The sequence below is a fragment of the Delphinapterus leucas genome, chromosome 1 (assembly GCF_059928025.1).
Source record: "Delphinapterus leucas isolate spDelLeu-1000000601 "Yukka" chromosome 1, BTC_Dleu_Yukka2, whole genome shotgun sequence".
Lineage (NCBI taxonomy): Eukaryota > Metazoa > Chordata > Mammalia > Artiodactyla > Monodontidae > Delphinapterus > Delphinapterus leucas.
In genome coordinates, this window is record NC_143129.1 from 114,796,305 (window position 1) to 114,821,755 (window position 25,451).

General features: G+C 36.6%; 1 protein-coding gene across 12 annotated transcripts in view; it reads left to right on the top strand.

Annotated features, from left to right (window-relative positions):
• Positions 1–25,451, top strand: part of ODF2L (outer dense fiber of sperm tails 2 like) — an 84,331-nt gene that overhangs the window by 34,485 nt on the left and 24,395 nt on the right. For 5 of the 12 annotated variants that reach the window (XM_089920066.1, XM_089920070.1, XM_089920088.1 and 2 more), the window contains one exon: positions 914–8,143. In XM_089920066.1, the coding sequence (XP_089776192.1) occupies positions 914–1,042 (129 nt within the window). In that variant the 3' untranslated portion in view covers positions 1,043–8,143. Of the gene's footprint in view, positions 1–913; positions 16,804–16,923; positions 17,004–19,039; positions 19,152–25,451 lie in introns of those variants that run through there. The other 7 variants (XR_016394824.1, XR_016394825.1, XR_016394830.1 and 4 more) reach the window with 5 other exon arrangements.

Genomic DNA, 25,451 nt, shown 5'->3' on the forward strand with positions numbered 1-25,451 from the left:
TTACCTCAGACCAAGAAGCCTGAAATGTCTTTGGAGTCTTATATATTATACTAAAACCCATGTATATTTTGCTTTCTACCTTACAGTATGTGTGTTTGTATTAATATTTTTCCCTCCCAAGTTGTTGAGTAAAATCAATGTTCCTCAAAGATTCACTATATCCATTCTGTGACTTTGTGTAGCTCAGCCTAGCAAGTTGTTTCATACCACCCACCACACTTCCCCTGGGGGCATCGCTCAGTTTCACAAGTTATTGGGTGTCATTGAACACCTGATAGGAAGGATATAAAAGATTTTTCTTCTCAAGGTGCCTACATTTTAGTTGGAAGCTAGGTGATATTTGCAGCCTGTCTATCTAAAGTATTTTCAGTGAACAGATCTCTTGGGAATTTATATGCAGCTGAATATTTTAAAAATACATTACATTTAAAATTTTTTCCTCAAAGAATACCTATGATATTGAGTTCATTTTATTTTTTAAAAGATTCTAAAAATAAAATATTCATATTATCAAAACTAGAATTCTATCAGTTTTTAAGATAGCAAAAGTCATTCTTTTAGGCAAAGAAAATGGCAAAAACTAGTATTAAAATATGTCATGTTAAATGTAATAGAAATTAATTGTGACAGTTTTAAGTAAAATTCATTTGAGTTAATCATGTTAAATATGTAATAATTTGGGGCTAAGTGAAGGTGTATTACAACAAACTCTGTCACAGTAGAGATCAACCATGTATGTGCTTTATTCTAGATTTTAAAGAAAAGTGAGCTCTAAGTTAATAACACATCAGATGTTAGGATTCTTTAAAAAAATTAAAAACCATGTATTCAATTATTGTGTATATAAATTTTGGATTATGACTATCCTTTGATATGAATGTCATTAATTATCTTTATTTCTTTTTTTGTTTAGAAAGCACAACATCAGGAAGTATGTTTGAAAGAAATACAGCATAGTCTTGAAAAGTCGGAGAATCAAAATGAGAGTATTAAGAATTATTTACAGTTTCTTAAAACTTCTTATGTAACAATGTTTGGATAAATTGTTGGATTTATTTTCTATAAGCAATAGGTTTTTACTATGAGTCTAAAAAGTAATTAGATAAAAATTAAATATACTATCTGTTGCTATATTTTATGATTTATGGGTGGTACTATTAGGGTTTTTATGTAAAGATTTTTGAAACATTTATTATCCAGTTGAAACTTTAAAACAAGATACATGTTAGTATTCCTTTTTTGCTGGATAATCTTCACTTAGCTCTGGATTAATATCTATTTAATTTATTTTGGTTTTTGGAATATTTTACACACAGAAAAGAAGCCAGAATCATTCTTTGTAGCAACCATTCAAGTGAATTTGTAATAAACCTAGGCCAATTATGAGCCAAATACATGATTTTAAATAATGTATATAATTGTTTTACATTATGGTGCTGTATATTTATATATTAATATAATAAAGGAAAATATTCTGGATACTATTTTTAATAATGATATAATTGCATACTTTCTAAAGATACCAAAGGTCTCAGTGTACTTAATATTGTTTCAAATATGCTGAGATGCCATTATAATTCCTGTGAGGTTTTAAATATAGAATTTTAAGTCATGGCTACTAAATGCCAACTGACGGTAACAGGTGAAAATATGTTGGCATGCATTGTTTCTTTATAAAGAATAGGCATTTAGGTTCTCCTATTAATTCATAGTCTCTTTTGTTCTTCATCTTATGTTAGTGATTGTCTGATATTATTAGTGTAGACATTCTGAAACCCCTGAGTTAAGTGAAAGATTAAAGGAGAATAACTTGTCCCACCCCTACCCATGGCCAACTCACATGGGATGATCAAAATAAACACTCTTAATCCCAGGAAGCTTTAGAATAAGGTGTTTGTTATTGGGATGATGTAGAAGAGCTACCAAGAACACGTTCTCTGTAACCTCCTAGCCTATGTGTCAAGGCAAGATACTCTAAAAGGGGATGGATGTAATTGACAAGGGATCAAGTAGTAGTGACTCCTCTCAGAGAAAGGCTTGAGAGCTGTTTATTCAAAGAACACTCAGGTCTCAAAAGATTGTTCAAAGAGGCAAGTTGTGTACTACACAGTCCAGCCTCTGAACAGAGCTTAGTCCCCGCAAGGTGTTTTATCCACTTCTGACCAGAAATGGGGGCCTGCTTATCTCTGGTCCCCTCACTCCTAAGACTGCCATGTCATCTGCAGGGGCTTACTTCCCTGTGACCCAAATAGCAAAATACAGTAATTTCAGAAACTGGCCACATTTCTTTCCCAGCAATTGCCAACAATATTAGAGTTGCCTTTTAATTTTAAATCATAGTACTTGTGGTACTAAAACACATGCTTGACCCTTGTGGTCCTTTCTTCATCTCCTAAGGCAAAGACAGCCTTAGGAAATACTCACGTGAAAGAAAACTAAGGTTCTTGAGTATATCCCACTAGACTGTGAACTCTTTAAGGGCAGAACTGTATCTTATTTATGATTCTGTTTCAGCCACCACATAATACCTGATATGGATACTCAGTTGATGTTTGTGAATAGGTAGATAGATGGGTGTTAAGAGAGGGAGGTATTCATATTCCTCCCTTAGATATGACAAAACGTAAGCATAAAGGGATTAACTTCTGTGGCTGTGATATAAGCAGCAGCATTACTGTTATTTATTGAGTACTAGTCTGTGCCAAAGTTCTGAGTGTAGTACATGTATTAATTCATTTAATCTTTATGTCTGATGAGAAAGGTGCTATTAATTAGGTTTACTCTTCAGGAAACCAAAACACAGAAAAGTTAAGTAACTTGCGCAAGGTCACACAGCTAGTAAGTAGCAGGCATCCAGAGTCTCTGCTCTTAACTATGACCGTACTACCTTCATGTATATTTCATAAATAAAGGTAATGGTTTCTTTTAACAATCATGCATTGCTTCATCGATGAACACTTTCTCTTTTTTATATTTTTAATTTTTATCAAAGTAATTTGTGCATATGGCGTTTAAAAATTGGTCCCCACAATATTTCAGCTGGACTGTGGAAGGAAAAGACTTACTGCAAAGTCCCTAAGGTTAGTACTCAGATGCTAGTGACACAGAATAACAAAGGAAGTTTGTGGGAGCCAGGAGAACTGTAACAATCTCTGTGCTTAATGTTTCCATGTGAAACATTAAGCACAGACATTCTGCTCTTCTGACGTTTGAACCAAACTCAGCGTCAGGTTCAGAGTCAGTCCCCTGGAGTCCCCAAGTAGTGTTTGCTTCCAACTTCCCATCATCCCAAAAAGCCCTTGTTCCCACAGTACTAACAGGCTGGCAGGATATTCTCTTTATCCTTGATACTCAGGGCCTCATGACTTTCTTAAGTTCTAAAAGTTTCCTTCCATTATTTGTGGGATTATTACCTCTCCACATGTTCCTTTCCTCTTCCTTGATTTGTCTCCTGGATCTGACCTCCACGCAGCTTACCTTTTCCCTCAGGGTATCTGTCACTGGGTTTCTTGTGAGGTATTTCTTCCACCTGATTTTTCTAACCACTTACATGGTTCTCAAGGGCAGTCATTCTCTTTTTCTGTTGGGTACTGAATTTCTAAATAAGTCAGGATTGATTTTTAGTTCCCGAAAGTGTTGGGGTTTTTCTCGTTTTTTTGTTTTTCAGCACTGTAATTCCATTCTTTGTTCATTAAAATTCTCTTGTTTCTTCCATTGGTTCTACCTCAGCAGCCATCTCCTGTTTCTATTGTGTTGGCCATCTTTCTTTCCGAGAGCGAGAGCCGTAAGTGAGTTTTAATTTTCCTTGCCTGTTCGTGGTTGTGTTTCCCTCAGTACCTGCTAGCAGCCAGCCTTGCACATTTCTGGGGCAGTATCAAACTAAGTGGTGAAAGGCATGATGGCTTCAATACTCATGGGCCTGAAACCTCTTACCCTCTGCTGCGGTGCTGTGAGCAGCCATTCTGCTCCCAGACTTTTTCAGTCACAAGTATCATTGTTTTTCCAACTACCAGTAATGGAAGCACTTTACTCCACTGAAGAGTCTCCTTCGAGGTTTTCTGGGGTCAGCAAGTTTGTTGCAGAAACAAGTGAAGTTCACGTTGGAGGGGAGCCCCGGGCAGTATCTGTACCTGGAACAATGTGCAGCACTTTAAAGAATGAATTCAGTCTATATCTACTGGCCTGAGATTTGTGCATGATTTTTATTTTTAGGGTAAAAAAATCACAGAATTTTTTATTAGGTATGATTCCCTTTTTATAATCAAAACAAGCATCTCTCCATTTGTGTGTATAAGTTCGCATATGTTGGTATGGGCATGGAGGAAGGCGTAGAAAAGCCTACATGCCTTGGTAGGGGTGGAGGAAATAGTAGTAACTTTTCACTTATTCTGATGAGATTATATTTCAGTTGTTTTTTCTAGTCAGATAGTAATTTAAAGGTTGAAGGACAGGCATGATAGGTATAGAGTGGAAGAAGAGTAGGCTTGGTGAGAGGTTATGGCCTGAGAATGGAATACTGGAATTTGATTTTCAGAGGTGGAGTAATTTGGGACAAGGAAAAAGTGGAGAGAATCCTGCTTGAGGAGGAGCTGGAGGTCACTGGAGTCCAGGATGTTGAGCTGAGAAGCCTTGGGTGTGAAGCTTTCTGGGATGCAGAAGGCATTGGGTAGAGCTGAAGGACAAGCATCCTGGTTAAATGTGAGTGGATGAGTAATGACTCCAGGGAGGAATGAAGCCTTGAAACTCTATCGGTGGTTTCTGATTGCATTTAGAATAAAATCCAGAGTCCTCAACATGACCCTCAAGGAACTGCATGTCCTGGCCCTCACATTCATGGCCTTAAGGCCTTGTCCCCCTCCTCAGTGTAATTATGTTTCATATTTGTCTCACTAGATTTTAACCCTTATGAGGATTTACTGTTCTGTAGCCTATAGCTAACACAGCGCCTGGCACATAACAGGCACTTAAGTACGTATTTGTTGGATGGACAGATAGATGATGGGTTAGTGATATTGCCACTAGATCTGATCTTCAAAGTAGGGAGAGGGGATTTGCCTCCTAAAGGGAAATTATATGGAGTCTGGGAGAATGAGTAGCTTTCATTCCTGAGGGCTGCAAGGGAAGCAGTTTCCTAGGTGAGGGGTCAGGTTTCTGTTCAGGCAGAGGTAGAGACTGAAGAGACTAGGGTGTAGAGACCTTGTCTATAATCAGATATGCTTTCCAGAGGCCACAGTGGAAAATGGGAGGGAGCTGGTATTGGGAGTCGGGAAGGTATTCAATAGAATGGGTTCACTTAATAGCTGTTTGCTTCAGATAATTTAACTGGAATTTCTCTCTTTTTTTCTTGTCTAAGAATTAATTAAAAAATCCCATATGTTGTCTTCTTTTCTTTTGATGCTACTGAATTGGGAATTGATTAAATCCCAAGTGTAACTTAGTAGTTTTGATTTATTTAACATTACAACTAGTTGCAGTACTTTCAGATAACACACACACACGCAGATGCACACACAAACATTTAAAAATAATATTTTCCTTGAAATTTAAGATTTCCTTAAAATGTTAAAGTTTAGTCTTATTTTTAAAAATAACTTTAGTATCTTCTTTTCTTCTTATGTAGGCATAGTTTGGGGTGGGCACTGGAGGGAAGAACTGTTAGGAGCCCTTTATATCTAGTTTGTTATTAGTAGATGAAAATATTGACAATTGATTATGGCTAAAACTATAAAAAGTAAACCTGTGATTAACTATCATACATTATTTGATTAGAAACATTTTAATTATATACTGTGAATGCTTTTGGCAAGCTTAAAGTTTATTTTTTGCAGCTGTTTTGTAAAATAGATGTCTTTCCCTATCACTTAAAAAAAAGAACTAACTAAAGAGGACATCTAAACCCAAGGTGGTAAGATATGTGTAAATGGTCCTTAAGTAAAAATAAATAATTTCATCTTAATAATTAAACTTCTTGAATAATAAAATAATAAAACTTCTTGAATGTTACCTGAATGTAATACTACCTAAAACTTTTTTATTTTTAAAAGATTTGTTTTCACTTCTACAGATAAGCACACTTAATTACCTTAAAACTTTATAAATTTTCATTTCTATGCTAGAAGTCTATCTTGGCTTTTACTATTTTGAACTTATCTTACTTGAAAAATTGTATTTTAACCTTTCTGATAGTATCCATGAAGTTGAAAACTATCAGAAGTTGAAGCATCTTAAGAAACAGGAATTGTAATTTCTAATGATCTGATTCATGCTAAAACTCCAAGCATAACACTTGAGGGTAAAACAGACACAAAGATTTCTATACTTTCTTTTTCCTGCCCAACATATAGAGAGCTGTTACAAATTAATAAAATATAAAGGTCCATCAGATAAAATGGCCAAAGGATAAAAACAGACAACTCATAAAATAAGAATTACTAATGACCAATAAACATTTTTACAAGATGTTCAGATTTGTTAGTAAAGAACTGTAAATGAAAACTAATCTTTTTTCCCTACAATAATTTAAAAGAGGTAATCCTAGTATTGACAAGATAGGGTAAAATGAGAATGATCACGCACTACCAATAAACTTACTGTCCCATTACCTCTGGATACATCATAATAATTATTGCTCCATTGTTGCATAGTTGTTTCCATGTTTCTGCAGTGAATATCGTCATCATGTACAATTCATTGCCTGCATCAAATTATGACTTTAAGATAAATGCCTAGATGTGAATTATTGTATCAAATGCCATGAGAAATTTCAAGGTTCTTGAAACACAGAATTGTTCATGCCATTTGCTACAATAATCTGCAATTTAGCCGTTTATCCTGAAGTAACAATTCAATGCTAGCAGAACTACTTCTGTTATGCCATTCCATTGCTTAGCTAGTGCCTGGCATCTAGTAAAAACAAATCTTCTCATTCGACATTAAAATGAATATAAATTTGGTCACATCATCTCTCGATTTAGTTATAACTGTCAAGTAGAAATCTGAACATGCTTTGAAAATTATATGGAATTCTATAATTGTAAATATTAATATTTGTTCATAATTTTAGAAGGCTATATTTTTATTTTTCACTAATATTTAGTTGTTAGCAGTTTAAGTAATACCCGGAGCTGGTGTTTATTCTCCCACATCTCTATTTATTGTATTATCCATTTGTATTAAAATTTTCTTTTGTTGTTAAAAGTCAGGTTAGGTTGTAGTTAGTATAAAATGAATTCCAGATATGAATTTCCATTGGACTTATATAAAATAGTTTCTACTTCTCTGTGAATTGCCTTTTCACTTTCTTAATTAGGACTTGCTGATCAGTATTTTTGTTTGGTCTTTTAATTCTACGTGAAGTTTATTAAGATGTGAACTAACCAGTCTTTTAAAATAAATATCAATAATATTTGTGGTCATGAGGGGTTTAGTCATATCTCTGGTTCTTTTTTCCCCCTCCTTCATTTACTTTGGAACTGCCTGAGTAACAGTTTTTTTTTTTATTAACATTGTGTTAGTTTAAGGTGTACAACTTTTTTTTTTAAATAAATTTACTTATTTACTTATTTATTTATGGCTGTGTTGGGTCTTTGTTGCTGTGCGTGGGCTTTCTCTAGTTGCGGCGAGCGGGGGCTACTCTTTGTTATGGTGTGCGGGCTTTTCATTGTGGCAGCTTCTCGTTGCGGAGCACGGGCTCTAGGCGCACAAGCTTCAGTAGTTGTGGCATGTGGGCTCAGTAGTTGTGGCTTGTGGGCTCTAGAGCGCAGGCTCAGTAGTTGTGGCGCACAGGCTTAGTTGTTCTGCAGCATATGGGATCTTCCTGGACCAAGGATCAAACCTGTGTCCCCTGCATTAGCGGGCGGATTCTTAACGACTGTGCCACCAGGGAAGTCCAGATTTTTTTTTTTTTAATTGAAGTGTAATTGACCTATAAATGATGTTACTTCCAGGTATACAACATAATGATTTGATATTTCTATACATTATAAAATGATCACCACAATAAGTCTAGTTACCATCTGTCACCATACAGAATTATTACAATATTACTGACTATATTCCCCATGTTGTACATTCCATCCCCATGACTCATTTATTTTGTAACTGGAAGTTTGTCCTTCTTAATCAGAGTTTAAAATTTTTTTTTCCACATCTTTTTGGGAGTATGAATGCTTTACAATATGTTAGTTTCTGCTGTGCAACAAAGTGAATCAGCTATATGTATACATATATCCCCATATCCCCTCCCCCTTGAGCCTCCCTCCCACCCTCCCTATCCCATCCCTCTAGGTTGTCACAAAGCACTGAGCTGATCTCCCTGTGCTATGCAGCAGCTTCCCAATAGCCATCCATTTTACATTTGGTAGTGTATATATGTCAGTGCTACTCTTGCACTTCATCCCAGGTTCCCCTTCCCCCCCGCCATGCCCTCAAGTCTGTTCTTTACGTGTGCGTCTTTATTCCTGCCCTGGCACTAGATTCATCAGTACCGCTTTTTAAAATTCCATATATATGCGTTAGCATACAGTATTTGTTTTTCTCTTTCTTACTTACTTCACTCTGTATGACAGATTCTAGGTTGTGTTAGTATTCTCCAGAAAAACAATATATATGGTATTGGCTCACGTGATTATGTATGGAGACTGAAAAGTCCCATGATCTGCTGTCTGCAGGCTGGAGTCCTGGGAATGCCAGTGGCATTCCTCAAAGGCCTGAGAGCCACTGGTATAGATTCCAGTCTGAGTCTAAAGGCCTGAAAGCCAAGAGTGCTGAGGGCAAAAGAAGATTGATGTCCCAGCTCATGTAGTCAGGCAAAGAGCCAATGAATCCTCCCTTCCTCCACTGTTTTTGTTCTGTTCTGGCCCTCAATGGATTGGATGATGCCCACCTACACTGGAGAGGACAGTCTGCTTTATATATGCTCTGGATATGGAATTTCCCTCTAAGCACTGGTTGTCTGTATCCCACAAGGTTTGGTATATCATATCTTCATTATCATTCAGTTTAAAATAATTTTAGATTTCTATTTTGACTTAATATTTAATCCATGTATTATTTATGAATGTAATCCTAGTTTCCAGGCAGTTGGTTATTTTCTACTTATCTAATTTCTAACTTCCTAACACATGGAGATGTTTCAGATATCTTTCTATAGTTGGTTTCCAGTTAAATTCTTTTGTGATTAGAGAATATACCTTGAATGGTTTCAGTCCTTTGAAGTTTGTTTTGATTTGTTTTAGGTCAAATTAGTTGATAGTATTTTTCAGGCCTTCTTATATTCTTAGCTATTTTCTGTCTACTTGTTTCAATTACTGAAAGAGTTGTATTAAATTCCCCAACTATAATTGGGAATTTGCCTATTTTTCCTTTCAGTTTGATCAGTTTTTGCATTATATATTTTGAAGCTCTATTGTTAAGTGTATATACAAGTAGGATTGTTATATCTTGTTGAATTGACAGTTAATATTATATAATGTCCCCCTTTATCTTTGATAATATTCATTGTTCAAAGTCTACCTTGTTTAGTATTAATAGAGCCACTCCAGCTTTCTTTTGATTAGTGATTGCATGCTATATTTACTTTTAATACTTTTATTTTAGGCTATCTATGCCTTTATATTTAAAGGAATTTTCTTGTAGATAGCAATATGAGAGTCTCTGCTTTTTAATTGAGGTGTTTAGACAATTTGCTTTTAATATAATTAATAATATGGTTGAATTTAAATCTACTATCTTGCTAATTGTTTTCTAATTGTCCCATTTGTTTAGTTTCCTTTTTCTCTCTTTTCCTTCCATCTTTTGGATTAATTAAATATTGTTTTACTATTTAATTTGTATCTCCACTATTGGCTTATTAGTTTTTTGTTTTTTTGTTTTAGCAGTTTAAAACATACATCTTTAAGTCCTTACAGTCTACCTTCACATAATAACATAACACTTTACCTATAACCTAAGAACTTTAAAATGGTATAATTTCATTGTCTCTCTCCCATCCATTTTGCTATTATTGTTATAACATTTTACTCCTGTATTTGCTATAAACCTCACAATACATTGTTACTATATTTGCTTTGACAGTTATCTTTCAAAGTGATTAAAAATAAGAAAAAATGTGTTTTATGTTTACCCTCATTCTTACCATTTCTGGCACTTTTTATTTCTTTTTTTTGATCTATTTTTCCAGTTGGTATCATACTCCTTATGTCTGAAAAACCCTTTAATGTGTTTTGCAGTGTAATTCTGTTAGAAGTAAGGTCTCCCACTTTATCTTTTTCTGGAAAAAAATATTTAGTCTTCATTTTGAAAGATATTTTCACTTTGCATAGAATTTTAGGTTGACTTTTGTTTTTCTTTAATTTCTCTAATGGAATTCATTGTCTTCTGATTTCCATAACTTCTGACAAGAAGTACAGTGTCAATCCTATCTTTGTCTCTGCATTGATTCTTGTTTTTTTTTCCCCACCCCGCTACTTTCAAGATTTTCTCTTTATCTTTGATTTTCTATAGTTTAACTATGATGTGTCTATTTTTCCTTTTTATTTTATTTTTTAAAAATCATCCTTAGTGTTCTCTAGGCTTCTCAGATCTTGGAGGGTTTTTGTCTTTCATTAATTTCAGAAGATTTTTAGCCATTGCATTTTCAAACGTTTCTCCTGCTTTGTTCTCTCTTTCTCCTCATTCTGGGACTCTCATTTCCTGTATGTTAGACTTTTGATATTGTCCCACAGGTCTTGGATGCTCTGTCTTCTCTTTCTCTTCCTTTCTTTCTCTCCCTCCCTCCCTCCCTTCCTTCCTTTCTCCCCCCACCCCCATCTCTCTCTCTCTCTCTTTTTTCTGTCTCTTTCTCTGTTTCTTCATTTTGGTCTGGATACTTTCTATTGATCTATCTTTCGGTTCACTGATTCTTTTCTTGGTTGGGTCTGGTCTATTAATAAGTCTTTTGAAGAAGTTCTTTATCTCTGATGTTGTGCTTTTTTTTAATTTGTAGCATATCTGTTTAACTTTTTTATAGTTTCCATTTGCTGAAATTTCTCATTTGTTTATGCATATTGTCTCCATTTTTTCACTAGTTCCTTTAACACAGTAATCATAGTTATTTTTAAGTTGCTGTCTAATAATGCCAACATTTAGATCTTTGCTAGATCTAGTTCTGTTATCTTGACAATGGATTTTTTTTAATCTTGCTTTTTTCTGCATCTTATAATTTTTGATTGAACAATGTACATTGTGGGTAGACAAATAGTAGACATATACATAGTATTTATGCCCAGGATTGGGTACAGCTCTTCTTCTGTCATGCCATTCGTGTGGAGGGATGAATCAATGTACTCAGTAGTTTAACTTGGTTTGAGTATCCTTGTTGTGATTACCTTCAGAGCCCACAAATTTCAAATCTCTCCAGCAGTTACCTTGTGTTTATTGTGGGGTTTGGGGGCGCCAAACAGTTTTTCTCAGTATGCCCCTCCCCTCTCAACTTTCAGCAGTCCCTGCACACCTGCACCATAGAGGGTGTCATTCTCCACTCTCTTGTCCCTTCCCCAATAGACTGTTGTTTGCTACTCCGTGCTAAGCTTGTGATGAAGCAAGAGGCTGTCTCAGTTTTGCTGGTCCTGCCTCAGTCTTCAGCAGTCCTTTAGGGCCTCATGGTGGGGAGGGTTATCAGTGTTCCTTTTCTTCCTCCTTATGGCAGCCAAATTCTGCTTTTTATCTGTGTGTTGGGAGGTGGGGTAGGAAGTAAGTCAGGAAAGCAGTTTTCTCTACGTCTCCCAGTTGTATCAAATTTCTAATAGTAAAGGTGTGTAAAAATCTCCTACTATTGTATGTTTTTCTATCTCTCATTTTAATTGTCAGTTTTCAGTGTTTCTGTTTTGACCTTTGTTACTGTATGCATACAAATTTAGAATTGTGATGTTTTCCTGTGGTTAACTCCTCTTATCATTATTAAATGTCTTTATTGATCTCTAATAATGCTTCTTGCCCTAATGCCTGTGTTGTCTGATATTAGTGTAGTCCTACCAGCTTTCATTCATTTAGTGGTTACATAGTGTATCTTTTTCCATGCTTTTATTTTCAACCCCTCTATGGCTTTATATTTTATTTTGTAAGTCACAAAATATATTTTGTTTGTTTGCTTGTTGCTTTTTCAGTTTGATAATCCCTATCTGAATATCTTAGCGTATTTGCATTTAATGTAATTTCCAATATAGTTGGATTTATATTGATCTTTTTTCTCTATTTGACCCACCTGTTTTATGTTCCTTTTTCTCTCCTTTGATTCCTCTTCTAGATCAGTCAAATATCATTTATTCTAAATTTTCTTCTATTAAAAAAGCTGTAGAAGCTAAAGATGCTTTATATTTCACCAAAGAAGGTCTACCCTTTTTCTGTTAAGTAGACTGAGTGAGGACAGGCCAATTGCCTTAATCCAATCAGCTGATTCAAGGCTGGGCTATTGTTTTGGTAAGACTCAGTCTAAGTCTACCTCTGGTCATCCCTTTTTCTATGACTTGTCTCTTTTGGACTTTGAACTAAGAATCTGATGGGTCTTTTTCTCTTCAGCATTGATTGAGTGCAGGTAATTCTGTTCTTCACAGATTTTCAGGTTAAGATTTTAGCCAGTTTGCCCCACCTAGGCTTCAGAGTTCAGGAAATGGCTTTATGAGCAAACATGCTGTATGTTTGAGACCCTTAAGTCTCCAGTGTTTTCCTCCATTTCTCACCAACCCACCCAAATCTCTGCTGGCTTCTCTGACCCCCAGAAGCAGTCTTCTGCCAGGGGCCAAGCCTGAATTCTCAGTGTCTAGCCATGTCCAGCACTGGCAACTGCCCCCTCAGAAAATATGACTTATTGAACGTACAAAGATGATTAAGACCTATTTCTTTCCCTTACAACGATGCTTGCTAACCTTTTGAAAACCATAACACATATGGAAAATAATATTCTTTATGTGAAATTATAGTAAATAGAGGAGGGTAGTTATAGCCAGAAGTTTCTGGCCCAGAGCTCTAGCCCACATAGGTCTTGACCAGATCACTTTACGGGTTGAGAAGATCAGTATCTCCATATCTGTAACCCACTTGTGGCACTGATTGGGACCCTTTGCCTTAAGAGATTCATGCTGAGCTGGTATTTGCTTTTATGTTCTAGCCTTTCTCTTGTGAAAGACACTGTGAATTTCTTCTTATGCCCCTTGGGGGAGAACTGGTACTAACTCCAGATGCCTTTGGATCTGAGATGGTAGATGTGTGGGCCAGAATCCCTATGCCCTTCCTCAATCAGGCTCTCTAATCCATGGCTCATCCAGACTACTTATATAACCTGTTATATGGAAGCAGAAATTGGTGTATTGTTAGCCTGTTTACCACCTCAGTTTCTCCTCTGTTCTCTCTCTGCATGTTACATATATTTTTTAATATTTATTTATTTATTTGGTTGCGCTGGGTCTTAGTTGCAGCTTGCTAGCTCCTTAGTTGCAGCACGTGGGTTGCTTGCTAGCTCCTTAGTTGTGGCAGGCGGGCTCCCTAGTTGTGCTTGTGGGTTCCTTAGTTGTGGCATGCGAACTCTTAGTTGTGGCATGCATGTGGGATCTAGTTCCCAGACCAGGGGTCGAACCCCAGGCCCGCTGCATTGGGAGTGTGAAGTCTTATCCACTGTGCCACCAGGGAAGTTCCCATATTTTTTTCTCTTCCAGAGAAACACATAGTTTACATTGTATGGTGTGCAGTGTGGTTTGGCTTTGAAATAGTGGGGGTAAAGTTATCATTTGCAATGGGAAAATGATTGAAGCAAAATCATATGTATGGTTGAGTTTTACACTTATTTGTAATTTTATTAACTTTTTAAATTCTAAGTCTGTGGATAACTTTTTTAGTATTTTACAGTTGATAAATGCAGGTTCTCTCTACAGTTCTGAGAAAACCTCTTGCTTTATTAAAAATGTAAGCTTATGTCTAGTCACAAGTGTTTTATTTAATTTATAAATAATTGAACCAATAATAAATTGAGAGTTTACTGTGATAGCTGATGATGTGCAAGATTATTAGAATGTATTCACACATTAGAGTTTAATTGATTCAATGCAATGTCCTTTTATGGCTTGATAAATATGTAAAGAGAGCAATAGCCTATGATTATGGCATTAATTCCTGCTATAAGTAGATTATAATGAGACAGTAATTCACCGTAAATGGTCAGTTGGGGGCAACTGGAATGGCTAGGACAACAAGATTCCCTAAGCTGATTTACAGTCATGGGGTTGGTGCTGATGGTGGGAGCATTATAAATGATGGGCTGCTATGTGTATGTTAGTTGTGAGCATTAGCCAAGCAGAGCTATGTTTAATGAATCTAGGCCATAGGAAATAATGAAGACTTTGGCCCCCATGATAAAGCTTTATGAGGCTGCAATAACTTCCTAATAAATAGTTCAGAAATAGATTAGCAAACCCCAAATCGTTAAAGGCAAAAGGATCCAGTTATGATTCTCTATCCAACTGCTAATAATGAGGCAATTCTGTAACCATTTACTTCAGTTAATGATTTTGGGTTCCCAAGTAAAGGGAGACATTTTTACTAAAAGAAACGAATAAGTTACCTATCATATGTTATTGATTAATGGATTGATAAGAGTAAAGAATGAGGTGTATGGTAAGATGGAGCACATTTAATGTTTAATGATTATTAAGGCAATGGGAGAGAGTATAAAATGGAGTTTCTTAACCCTAGTTCCCAATTAATTTAAGTATTTTTATCTATCAGTATAAGTTTTATAGTTTTCTTCAAACTGCTTACACATATTTCTCTGTAAAATTATTTCTAAGTATTTGGAGTTTTTGTGTAGCTATTAAGAATTGTTAGCTTCTAACTACTGACGAATAGTGTATACGAATACTATTAGTAATAATTTTTATATTGTTTTTAGTCACGTTACTAATTAATTCTGTTAGTTTTCCAGCTGATACTCTTGCCTTTTCTAAATAGGCAGTATAAGATTGTAATTAGCAGTATTACTATTTAACACTGTACTTTTGTTAAGTATCATTTGTGTTTAAAATGTCTTTTTACAAATGATTTATTTATATCAGGATACAGACAAAATCCACACATTGCATTTGGTGGGCATGTCTCCTAAGTCTATAACAGTTTCCCTTCCTTTATTTTTCATTTATTTATGGAACATTTGCATTTATTTATGGAATACATTGGGTCATTTGCCCTAGAGAATTTCTTACAGTTTGTACTTGGCTGATTATATCCTCATGACATTATTTAACATGTTTCTCCATCTCCTGTCTTTCCTGTAAACCAGTAGTTAGGTCCAAAATCTTGATTGAATTCAGCTTTCAGTGTTTTTGGCAAGAACACTTCATTGGTGGTGCTGTATGCTTTCAATTGCATCACGTTAGGAGCAATGTAATATCTGGTTGTCCTATTATTATTAACATTAAAATGGATCAGTGGATTCAGATGATGTCAGACTGATTCATTCATTAAAAAATAATTACATCAACTTTTTATCAAATGCTTTTAAGCAGCCATTGATGATCACTGACAAGTCTGTTATTTTATTAGAAAATCTTAATATGGTGATTTTCTAATTCTATTATTATTCTGCATTTATTTGTTACACCTTTTCTATTAAAAAAAAAAAATACTTTACCTCGTCAACTCTTTAATTATCCTGACACAGAAAGCTGAAATGCTTGATTCAGTTTTTAGAATAATGAGTGAGTGCCTAGCAGCCTCCAAAAGTGACAAATAAGGTTTTGGGTTCTTCAGTATATTCTTACAGACAGATTATATATGTATGTATATGTCTATTTTAACCCATTGCAGTAATTTATTTTCTGTTTAAGTAATGAAAGACTCTAATGCTTTCAATTTATATCTGGCCATTTCCTGTACTAGTGAGTGAGGTGTGTAGGTGGGTGTGTGTGTGTGTGTGTGCCTGGTTTTCATTTTTTGGCTTGTTTGTATTTTTCTTATTTCATATATGTGTTCTTAAAGATTTCCTTGCTTTCATTTTTATATTATAGTAAAAATATGGTCTTTGTAATTTCTGCTGTTGGGAATTCATTAAGTATCTTTTTTACTTCATTATTAATTTTCTAAATCTTCCTTATTTTGTCCATTTTATCTGTCATAGAGTAATGCTGATGTATATTAAAGTCTTCTACTGCATGTCTACTTCTGCCCATTTTTCCTTCTGCATGAAATATTTTTATTCTGTGTAATTTAATGTTGTTATTTGGATATTATCTATGCCTGTTAAATGATGGCTAAGGCCGTTCACTTTCTAATCCTTTCAGGGTAGCCACAAGGTTGATGACTTATGTCTTTATTACAAATTATACTATTTAAATAGGCTTCATTGTCTTGTTTTATGCTTTTTTTGCCTTGAATTATAATTAGATGGTATAAATATGTACCTCTGCATACTTTTTTCTTCATATTTGTCTGATAAATTGTGCCTATTCCATTGGTTTTATTTTGTTTCAGTGACTTTTCATGGAAACAAGGAATCTGCTACTTTTCCCATCCTCTCCCCTTCTCAGTCCTTGATAATTTAGTCTGGGACTGTAAACTCCATCATTTATTGGTTTTATAATAGTGCAATATAAAATTACTTTAAAAATAAAACTTAATGTTGTAAAATAATCATTTAAATTTATTTTTTTATCTTTAACTGACTTCATAGGGGTCCACACCTAGCCTGGAAACCCTGAGTCTCGTAATAAAAGCATGCTAATGAGACTTCAAAATTACTATGAAGAAGATGAGGAAAATGCTCTTTCCTTTTGTTAACAGGTAAACTGACATTTAGTAAGAAGGAATTTGGGGCTTCTTGATTTTTAGGATAGATTTAAAAAAAAAAAAACTAACATAAAATAACATATAATCATTTCAGTTTTTCTGTTTGTTCTTAAGATAATTCTAGATCTAGGTTGGGCCTTACTGTTTTGAAACTTGTTCTTATATATGAAGCTCCTTTTCAAGTTTCAGTCAAGGTAATTCTTTTTCATGACTTCTTTTTCAGTTTCTTCAGTGATTGTTGGTCTCACACAGTTTTTAACTTAATTTTATCATTAATAATTTAATTATGAAGATAATATATGTTTGTTTAAAAACAAATTCAGAGGGTACTGAAGAATATGATGTGACAAGTATTACTTCAGCTGCTTCTCATCCCAGATTCCACTCCCCAAAGTAGCCACTGATAATAGTTGCCTAATCATACTGTTTAACCTTTAAAAGATAGCCTAATTCTTTAAGTAATTTAGTCTAAGAAAGAAACAGTAGCTGGTTCTTTTACAACTAACAAAAATTAATTTTCAATACTTTTAAATTTTAGTAACTCACAAAGCTAGAGATTACTGAATAATATTTAAAATGTTTGTTAATGCTGAAATGGCTAAGTAAAAATTTGTCTGCAATTTATTTTCCTTTGTATTGAGTAAAAGCATAAGCTACCCTTTTTAAAAAGATGTTTTTCTATATTTCTAATAGGTGTAGCAAGTTTCACTATTCATGTAAAATCAGTGTAAAATTCTAGTGATTCAAGTTCTATTTAAAAATGAAAGTATGGTTTATCAGTGGCCTTTTACATGTTTTTCATCTTAATGCAATCCTTTTAAGGCCATACATTCCAGTATCCAGGTTTTAAAGTAGTTTGTATACACCCAGCAGGCAAGGCCATGACTTTAATCACTTCCTCACCAGAACTTCAATTATGTGAAGCACTTTTTAATTATCCAGCTGCCCACAGTCTATTCTTAGTAAACAGCCTGACTTGTACACAGGCAGTATATTCCTCTGTGGCAAAATTAAGCTCACCACTTTGCACCCCACCCATGAAAAAGCTCTGTGAATTAAAAGCTACTAAATTAAGTGTGTATTTTTAACAGCTTCAATTTTAAAGTCAATTTTGGTATGAAAGTAGAAGACATTTTTTTGAAGTACAAAAATGCTATGTTGGCCTTTCATGGTCTTTTCAGAATGCAGTTTGTTTTTCAGGTTGTCTATTTACAAAGTTAGTTTCTTTGGCCTAAACAAAACAAAAATACATTTTGTTTTTCTGAAGGGAATATATTTAATCATCTTGCCCTATCACTTTTATTTTTATGTTATTTAAGAAAGAAAATTCTGAACCAAAAAGAACAATTATAGAAAAAGAACTTATGTCTGAGGACAGGGCTGTAGGGTAGCAGAAAAGATTTGGAAGCCTGGGGGTGGCAGGGGAAGCATAGAGCTGAAGTGTAGCTGGGCTTAGCATTTCATGCACAGATCAAAGCCTGAAATAAAGTCCTAAAATTAAGAGAAAAGTAGACTACATAGAATTAGTGTGTTTTTTTACTTCCTAGTGATGGAAAACCTATTTTTCCCAATGAATGCAAATAGAATACAAAGTCATTTCAGGAAAAGCTTGTATAGGGTTAATGCTTATCTAACATATCCACTCAAGAAATGATTAATAAGAACCTGTTACATGTAAGGCCCTGTGCTTCTTTTATGTCATAATGTAGCTCCTATAATTTTTTACCTCGTGATCTGAAGAAAATGCAGCATTCAAAATCTGAACTTAGGAAACATGCTAGAAACTTGTGACCTCCATCAGTACAGTTTTCCTGCCTTTTCTTGCCTTCATCTACTATAGAGGCTAGAATATCTAAAAACTCAATGACCCAGCTTGCCTTACAGCTAGAAGTTGCTTGATGGGATTATGGCCAATGACGTGTAAAGGAAAGGAAGGCTGCTGGTGCCACATGGTCTCTTTCTGCCAAAGGGCTCTGGAAGTGCTGCTGTCATCACTAAGGGTGATAAAGCTAAAAGCCAGGAGCCTGGGTCCTTGAAGGTATCCTGGACCACCATACTAGCTACAGACTGCCTACTGTGGGACTTCTTGTGATGTGAAATAAAGAAACCCCTTCCTTGTTTAAATCACCATTGGCTGGGACTCCTATTACTCCTAGCTGCATGCATTACTAACTGACTCAAGGAAAAATTTAATTTGGCAATAAGCATGACAGTGGTCTTCATATTCCAGATTTGCGGTGGCCAGTCTCCAAGATGGCCCACAATGATCCCCGCCTCCTTCACACCCTTGTGCAGTCCCCTCCCACAGTCTGCCAGAGTCGCTGCTACAGCTCTGTGACACGGTAAAAATTACAAATTTAACAATAACTTTAAGATCATTTATATTTACTTTCTATGAATGTCACATTTTTCTTTTTACATATGACATGTTTTCTGGTCAATTATATATCCTTTTTTAAAATTGGAAAATAAAATTTTAAAAAATAATTTCTAAAATTTACTTATATAATACTATATGTCAGTCTCTCTTCTATGTTCTTCAACTTCATTAACCCACTTTTTTTCTTCAAATAACTTTTTGAGATATTATATCAACCACAACCACTTTGCATTTGGAGAAACCAGGCAGAGAGGTTAAAAATCCTGCCCAAGGCTACACACCTAGGAAGTGGCAGGGCTGGGATTTGAGTCTATAGATAGGCTGGTTCCAGCATTTGTGATCTTCTCGCCACATAAAAATCACCTGTAATCCTGCTAACCAGATAAAACCGGCCTCCTCTCTGTAGATATGCTAAAACAGTTGTACTGTGTAAGTTGCTTACTTCTTTAGCATAATAGTTCCCTGGTGGTCCTGCAGTTAAGACACCATGCTTCCACTGCAGGGGGTGCGGGTTTGATCCCTGGTCAGGGACGTTCCCACATGCTGTGAGGTGTGGCCAAAAAAAAAAAAGAAAAAAAGGTCAGTTCCTGCTGGCATTCACAGTTCCTCAAGTATCATTGCTCCTCCAATTTTTCAGCACTTATGACACTGCTGAATGCCATCTGTATTCTGCTGGTGAAGCCAACTGTCAGTCATTGTCCGCTCAGGCAGTGAGGACCAGTAGAGGGAATACAGTGCAGAAGAGTGGTTGGAAAGATTGGAGGAGCAAAAAAAGGAAGCTGTTAAGTTTACCTAAAGAATAGTAACTGCTGGCAGCCACTGCCATGCCTAAGACGGGAGAAGCAGGAAGGAAGATGCTGCTGCCCAGACCCCAGCCACAATCACATGCCTTGAGGCTGCTGGAACCCCACTGCAGCTGATGTACAGGGAGCAGGGGGTTGTGCAGCACTGGAAATGAAGCTACACAGCCTTTATAACATCCTACAATGCGGGGCATTTTATTCCGCTTGTGCAAGCCATCGGGGTTACGTTTCAATCATGATTACTGATAGGCTAACTTCAAAACAATGGCATCGAGAGCCCTTCTACGCTTCCTTGGTTGTGTATTGAGGATAGAACCTTTTTCTCAATTGTCCCTTGACCTGGATGGAAATGGAATGTAGTTAAAATTAAAAATGAAATGAAACAAAACATCCTGCCGATGTTACAGGATTCTAGGAACCCTCCTGTTCAAACCCTTTTGCTTGTCAGGAGCTCAGGCTTACCTGCTGCTGCTGTGTGTGGGAGCTGCCTCCAGAAGAAGGGAAATCCTCCACATTTCCACTCTGCCAGGGAATATGGAAAAGACTGGCATATACAGACTTCTGGCTTCCTGCAGTGGCAGGGTTTTTCCGGAGGGGGGTGGGAAGCATAGAAATGTGGAAATGCAACCACAAGCGAATGGCCAACAAGCAGACCAGTCTTTAAAACATATATCTTCCCTTAACACGTTTTTCACACGTGAATATTTTCACGTTGTTAAATAGTCTTCCACAATTAATGGCTGTATCATATTCTTTGTTAATTATTAATGTTCTGGTTGTTAAGTTTATTTGCTGTGTTTCCTAGTGTTAATTTTCCCCATTTTCTTTGAAATTTTAGTTGAAGGTTTATCTTATGTGGGTGTTTCATCCTCCTCCTCTCCAAGCTTCCATGTTTATCAGTTTTTTGGTTGCCTGCACCCTTTCTTCCCCCACCATCTGTAGCCCAGGATATGGTCTTAGTTGTAGCTTCAGCTCCTGTCCCTCGCTCCGTGACTGGAGATAATCAGAGATCTAGTCATTGAGCTGGAAAAGGATAAGACCGTCCTTGCCTCCAGCTTTAGGAAGGGGACCACGCTCTGTCACCCGACGCAAGTCCAACGCTGGGCTGCCTGAGGCTTCGGCTCCTGCATATTGCTGCAGGTTCTCTCTTATCCTGCTTTTGAATGTGACTATGATTTTTCTTTACATAAAAAAATCTATCATTGCTATGTTTACAGTAGAGGGAGGAATGTAAAGCACAAATGCATAGTGTCATAGCAATGATAAATCTGTCTTAATACATTTAGTTGACTTGCTTGGGTTTTCTACGTAAATAATCATATGACTCAAGAATAACAAGAACTGGAGCCACCATTTAATCAGTACTTACTGCATGGCAGGTACACCCTGCCGGGCACTTTGCCTACATGTCAGGACTTGGAAGTGGGCAAAGAGAATTACTGGTGTCTTTCAGTGGAGTGCTAGGCATTGGCCAGGCGACCCTCAGGGCATTATCTGATTCCAGTAATATGTACCTTCAATTGACTAGATTATTTTACAGTTCCATAGGGGTAGCTGTTAAATTGTGAAAAACAAATAGCAGTGCAAATAATTCCTGTTCATAACAAGGCAAATGCAGTTTGACTGGTAAATTATAAAGCTTTGTTAAGTCAGATTCTCATTTGGACAGGTCTTACCATCTTATTGGTTCCCTGAGTAAATGAAGAGTTGAATAAAATCTTTGATACATGTCCATTTTATATTTATATGAGTCATGATTTTACTCTTTTGAAAATTATGCTTTAGCATACATAGTATCTTCTAATAGGCACAACCTGAGAGATGGGTATTATTCACATTTAATAGATGAGAAAACTGAGACTCAGATCAAATGGCTTACCTGCTTAATGTCAAATTAACTAGTAAGTGGCCGAACTGGGATTTAAGTACCAAATTTTGCTGTCTTCAAGATCTATGCTCTTATATATTATTGCCTACCTTGGAAAAACTCCATCTGATCACAAATAAAATGATTTTTTTTCAAAAATATATTAACATCAACGAGACAGTAATATCTAAGTGTTTGCTCTATGCCATGCATCAAACTACATGTTTATGTGAATTAACTAATTTAATCAACAGATGAGAAAACTGAGCCTATAGAGGTTCAATAACTTGTTCATGGTTTTCCATGCTATTTCTGGTTTTTTCCCTTCTTTGTTCTAATGCAGCAGTACCCAGCATTAGCTGCACATTAGAATTATCTAGAGAGGTCTTAAAAAATCAGTTTATCAGAATTTCTTAAGAGGTTCTTAGGTGACTCTAATAATATGTAGAATCACTTTATAAATGAGCCCATTTAGCATCTTGCTTCCCTATCTAGCTGATACTTAAGAGAATTAGACAAACCTTTTTATTTTTCCTGAGACAGCTTAGAATGGGAATAATGGGGCTGAGATCTGTGCTGTCCTGAAGTCTGAGTGTCTAGAAGTGTCCAGGGTTTAAATAAAAGCATTTGAAGAATCGAACTCAGCTGAAGGTCAAATCATAATAGGACCTTAGCATATTGAGAAACCATCTCAGTAGTAAGTAATGACTGTTACATTGACTCGCTAAATCAATAAAATCTGCCTTGTACTGCCAAACAGTAACACTTATAAAAGTCAATATTTGCTAAGGAAATGTTCTCTTTCTGTGATTTAGAATATTTGGATGGCCTAGTAATATTTTTTTAATAAACTTCCTTCCTCATCTCCTTGCCCACAGAGGCAGACAAGGCGGCTTAAAAGCCATTCATAATCTTTCGTTCTTGCTTTTTTCTACACAGTGGCTTGAAAGCTAGAATATTCACTTTTCCAACGATCTTTCCACTAGAGCTGACTGTATGACCCAATTCTAGCCAGTAAGATGTAAGTCGTTGGATGAAACTTGGAAACAGCATTTTTAAAGGAATAAACTAAGCTTCCTTGGTTCCGGAGGCAGATGAATAATGAGGTGGTACAGCAGCCATCTCATGACCATGTGGGGAAAAGCCACCTGCCAAGAATGGTGGGGCAGGAGAGGAGGACCGCCCCCGGGTTCTTTTTTTTTTTGTTTTTTTCCGGTACGCGGGCCTCTCACCGCTGTGGCCTCTCCCGTTGCAGAGCACAGGCTCCGGACACGCGGGCTCAGCGGCCATGGCTCACGGGTCCAGCCGCTCCGCGGCATGTGGGATCTTCCCGGACCGGGGCACGAACCCGTGTCCCCTGCATCAGCAGGCGAACTCTCAACCACTGCACCACCAGGGAAGCCCCTGCCCCCTGGGTTCTTGATGGAATCAGGGAGTTCATGTACCAGCTCTCCACAGCCTTACATGAGACATTTTATTACGTAAAAATTAGCCCCTTCATTATTCAACCACTTTTAGTTGTTTTTTGTTGTTATTGCTTGCTGCTGAAGAAGAAAAAAAATAGGGGGGAAGGATGCTTACAAATCATTTGACTTTTTCTTCAGTTTTACTGAGATATACTTGACAAATAAAATTGTAAGGTATTTAAAGTGTGCATCATGAGGATTTAAAATGTATATACATTGTGAAAAGATTCCTCCCATCTATTCTAGTTAATTCCTCCCATCCATCACCTCACATATTTATCTTTTTAATTTTTTTTTTGGTAAGAACATTTAAGTTCTACTCTCTTAGCAAATTTCAATTATACATTGCAGTGTTATCAACTGTAATCACTGTGTTATACATTAGAGCCTCAGACCTTATTCATCTTACAGCTGAAACTTTGAGAAAGTTTTCTTATATAATTGTTACAAGTCTACAATTTCAGCCTTTTCATAAGAGGAGAGATTTTACTTCTCAAAAGTGAGTAAACTGTATATAAAACACGTTCTGATTGATGCAAGTAACTCATCCTTTTCTATATGGATTGTCATTATATTGATTATTGATGGAGAGGAACACAACCATTACAGTTTTCTCAAAGGAGATGGGTAAGCTGTGGTCAGGTGTTTTTGAATGAACATGTCATTTCATCATACGAGCTTTATTGAACATGTTCACTGATGTCTTGCACCCATGGAATTTTATATCTGTCAGAATCCATGATCCCATTCAGTCTACGTGAAATATAGGTTGACAGTATCAGTGATGCCAGAGGAGACTCTTCAGAGGATTGCACTCCACCCTCTACAGAAATGTTTCCTTGATAAAGGAGCTATGAAATTCCTTTGGCGTAATCTCATGGGGTGAGGTTTGCATATATAGTGAGCCATTTGTTATAAAGGTCCTTGATAGATCAATTCTCATGTATTATTTTTAATTTTTGAGCATATATTACTGCCATTTTAAGAGTTTAGGTATTACTAGGTCTCCGGAAAACAAGCACAAAGCATTACGTTGTACTGAACACCTCTTGGTCAGCAGGGAAGGGACGGGGAGCAGTGAGCCACATAAAGAGCTTGACTTGGGGGTGGGCAGGCAAGCCCAGGATGAGGGCCAAGAGAAGTAAGAGTCTCAGCCCTAATTGCAGTAAAGTTTGGACATGAGTGTTCAATAGGTGAGTTGGATACAGTGTTTGGGGAACCAACTTCACAGAGAGAACTGAAGAATGAGATAAGAACTCTCCAGCTTTCTTCCATTACACCCATAAGCTCACGTGTGTCCAACTCATCCTTCCTTGTAGCACTTCCACCACACTGGAATCACTCTGCCTCACCCTGTCTGAACCTAATCCCCACTCTGGGCCCTGAATCCCAGCCCTTTGGTGCATGCTCAGACCTTGCTCAGGACATCACCCCTCCTCTCTCCTCTGTCTTCACTTCATTCTCTACAGCATTTAAATGTATTTAAAGTTGGTCAATCCCACGCCTTGCCTCTCATTACCATCCTCTCTCCCCTTTCTAAAGCTAGTTTTCTTTATTCAGTTTTGAATATTTGCCTCCACTTGTGTACCTCCCATTCTCTCCTCAACCAGCTAAGCCTGCCTTCTGCTACCACGGCTTGACTGCAACTGCTCAAGCCACTCTGGCCGCTCCAGCTGTCTCCTCATGAGGCTTGCCAGCCCGTGTTCCAGCCCCTGCTTCCCCTCAGACTCATCTCCTGTGCTCTCCCCACTCGCTCCGGCTCATCCAGTCCCACCAACCTCCTTTTTATAATTCAAACCCCACAAACCCTTGTCCATTTCCAGGCCTGGGTACTTGTTCTTCCCATAGCCCCAGCTTCTCTCCCCCAGCTCTCACATGGATGGTTCATTCTCATCCCTCAGGTCTTGGCGCAGATATCCACTCTCAGAGAGACCTTTCCTGAACAACACATGGTGTGTGATCTTGGGAACATCACTTAACCTCTCTGTGGTTCAGTTTCTCGTCTATAAGTGAGGAAATAATTGTACCTCTACCCTACGGCTGTTATAAGGATTAAATGAAATTATACACATAGTCTTTAGAACAAGACCTATACCAGTAATTTAGGATTAATTATAGATAGCTGC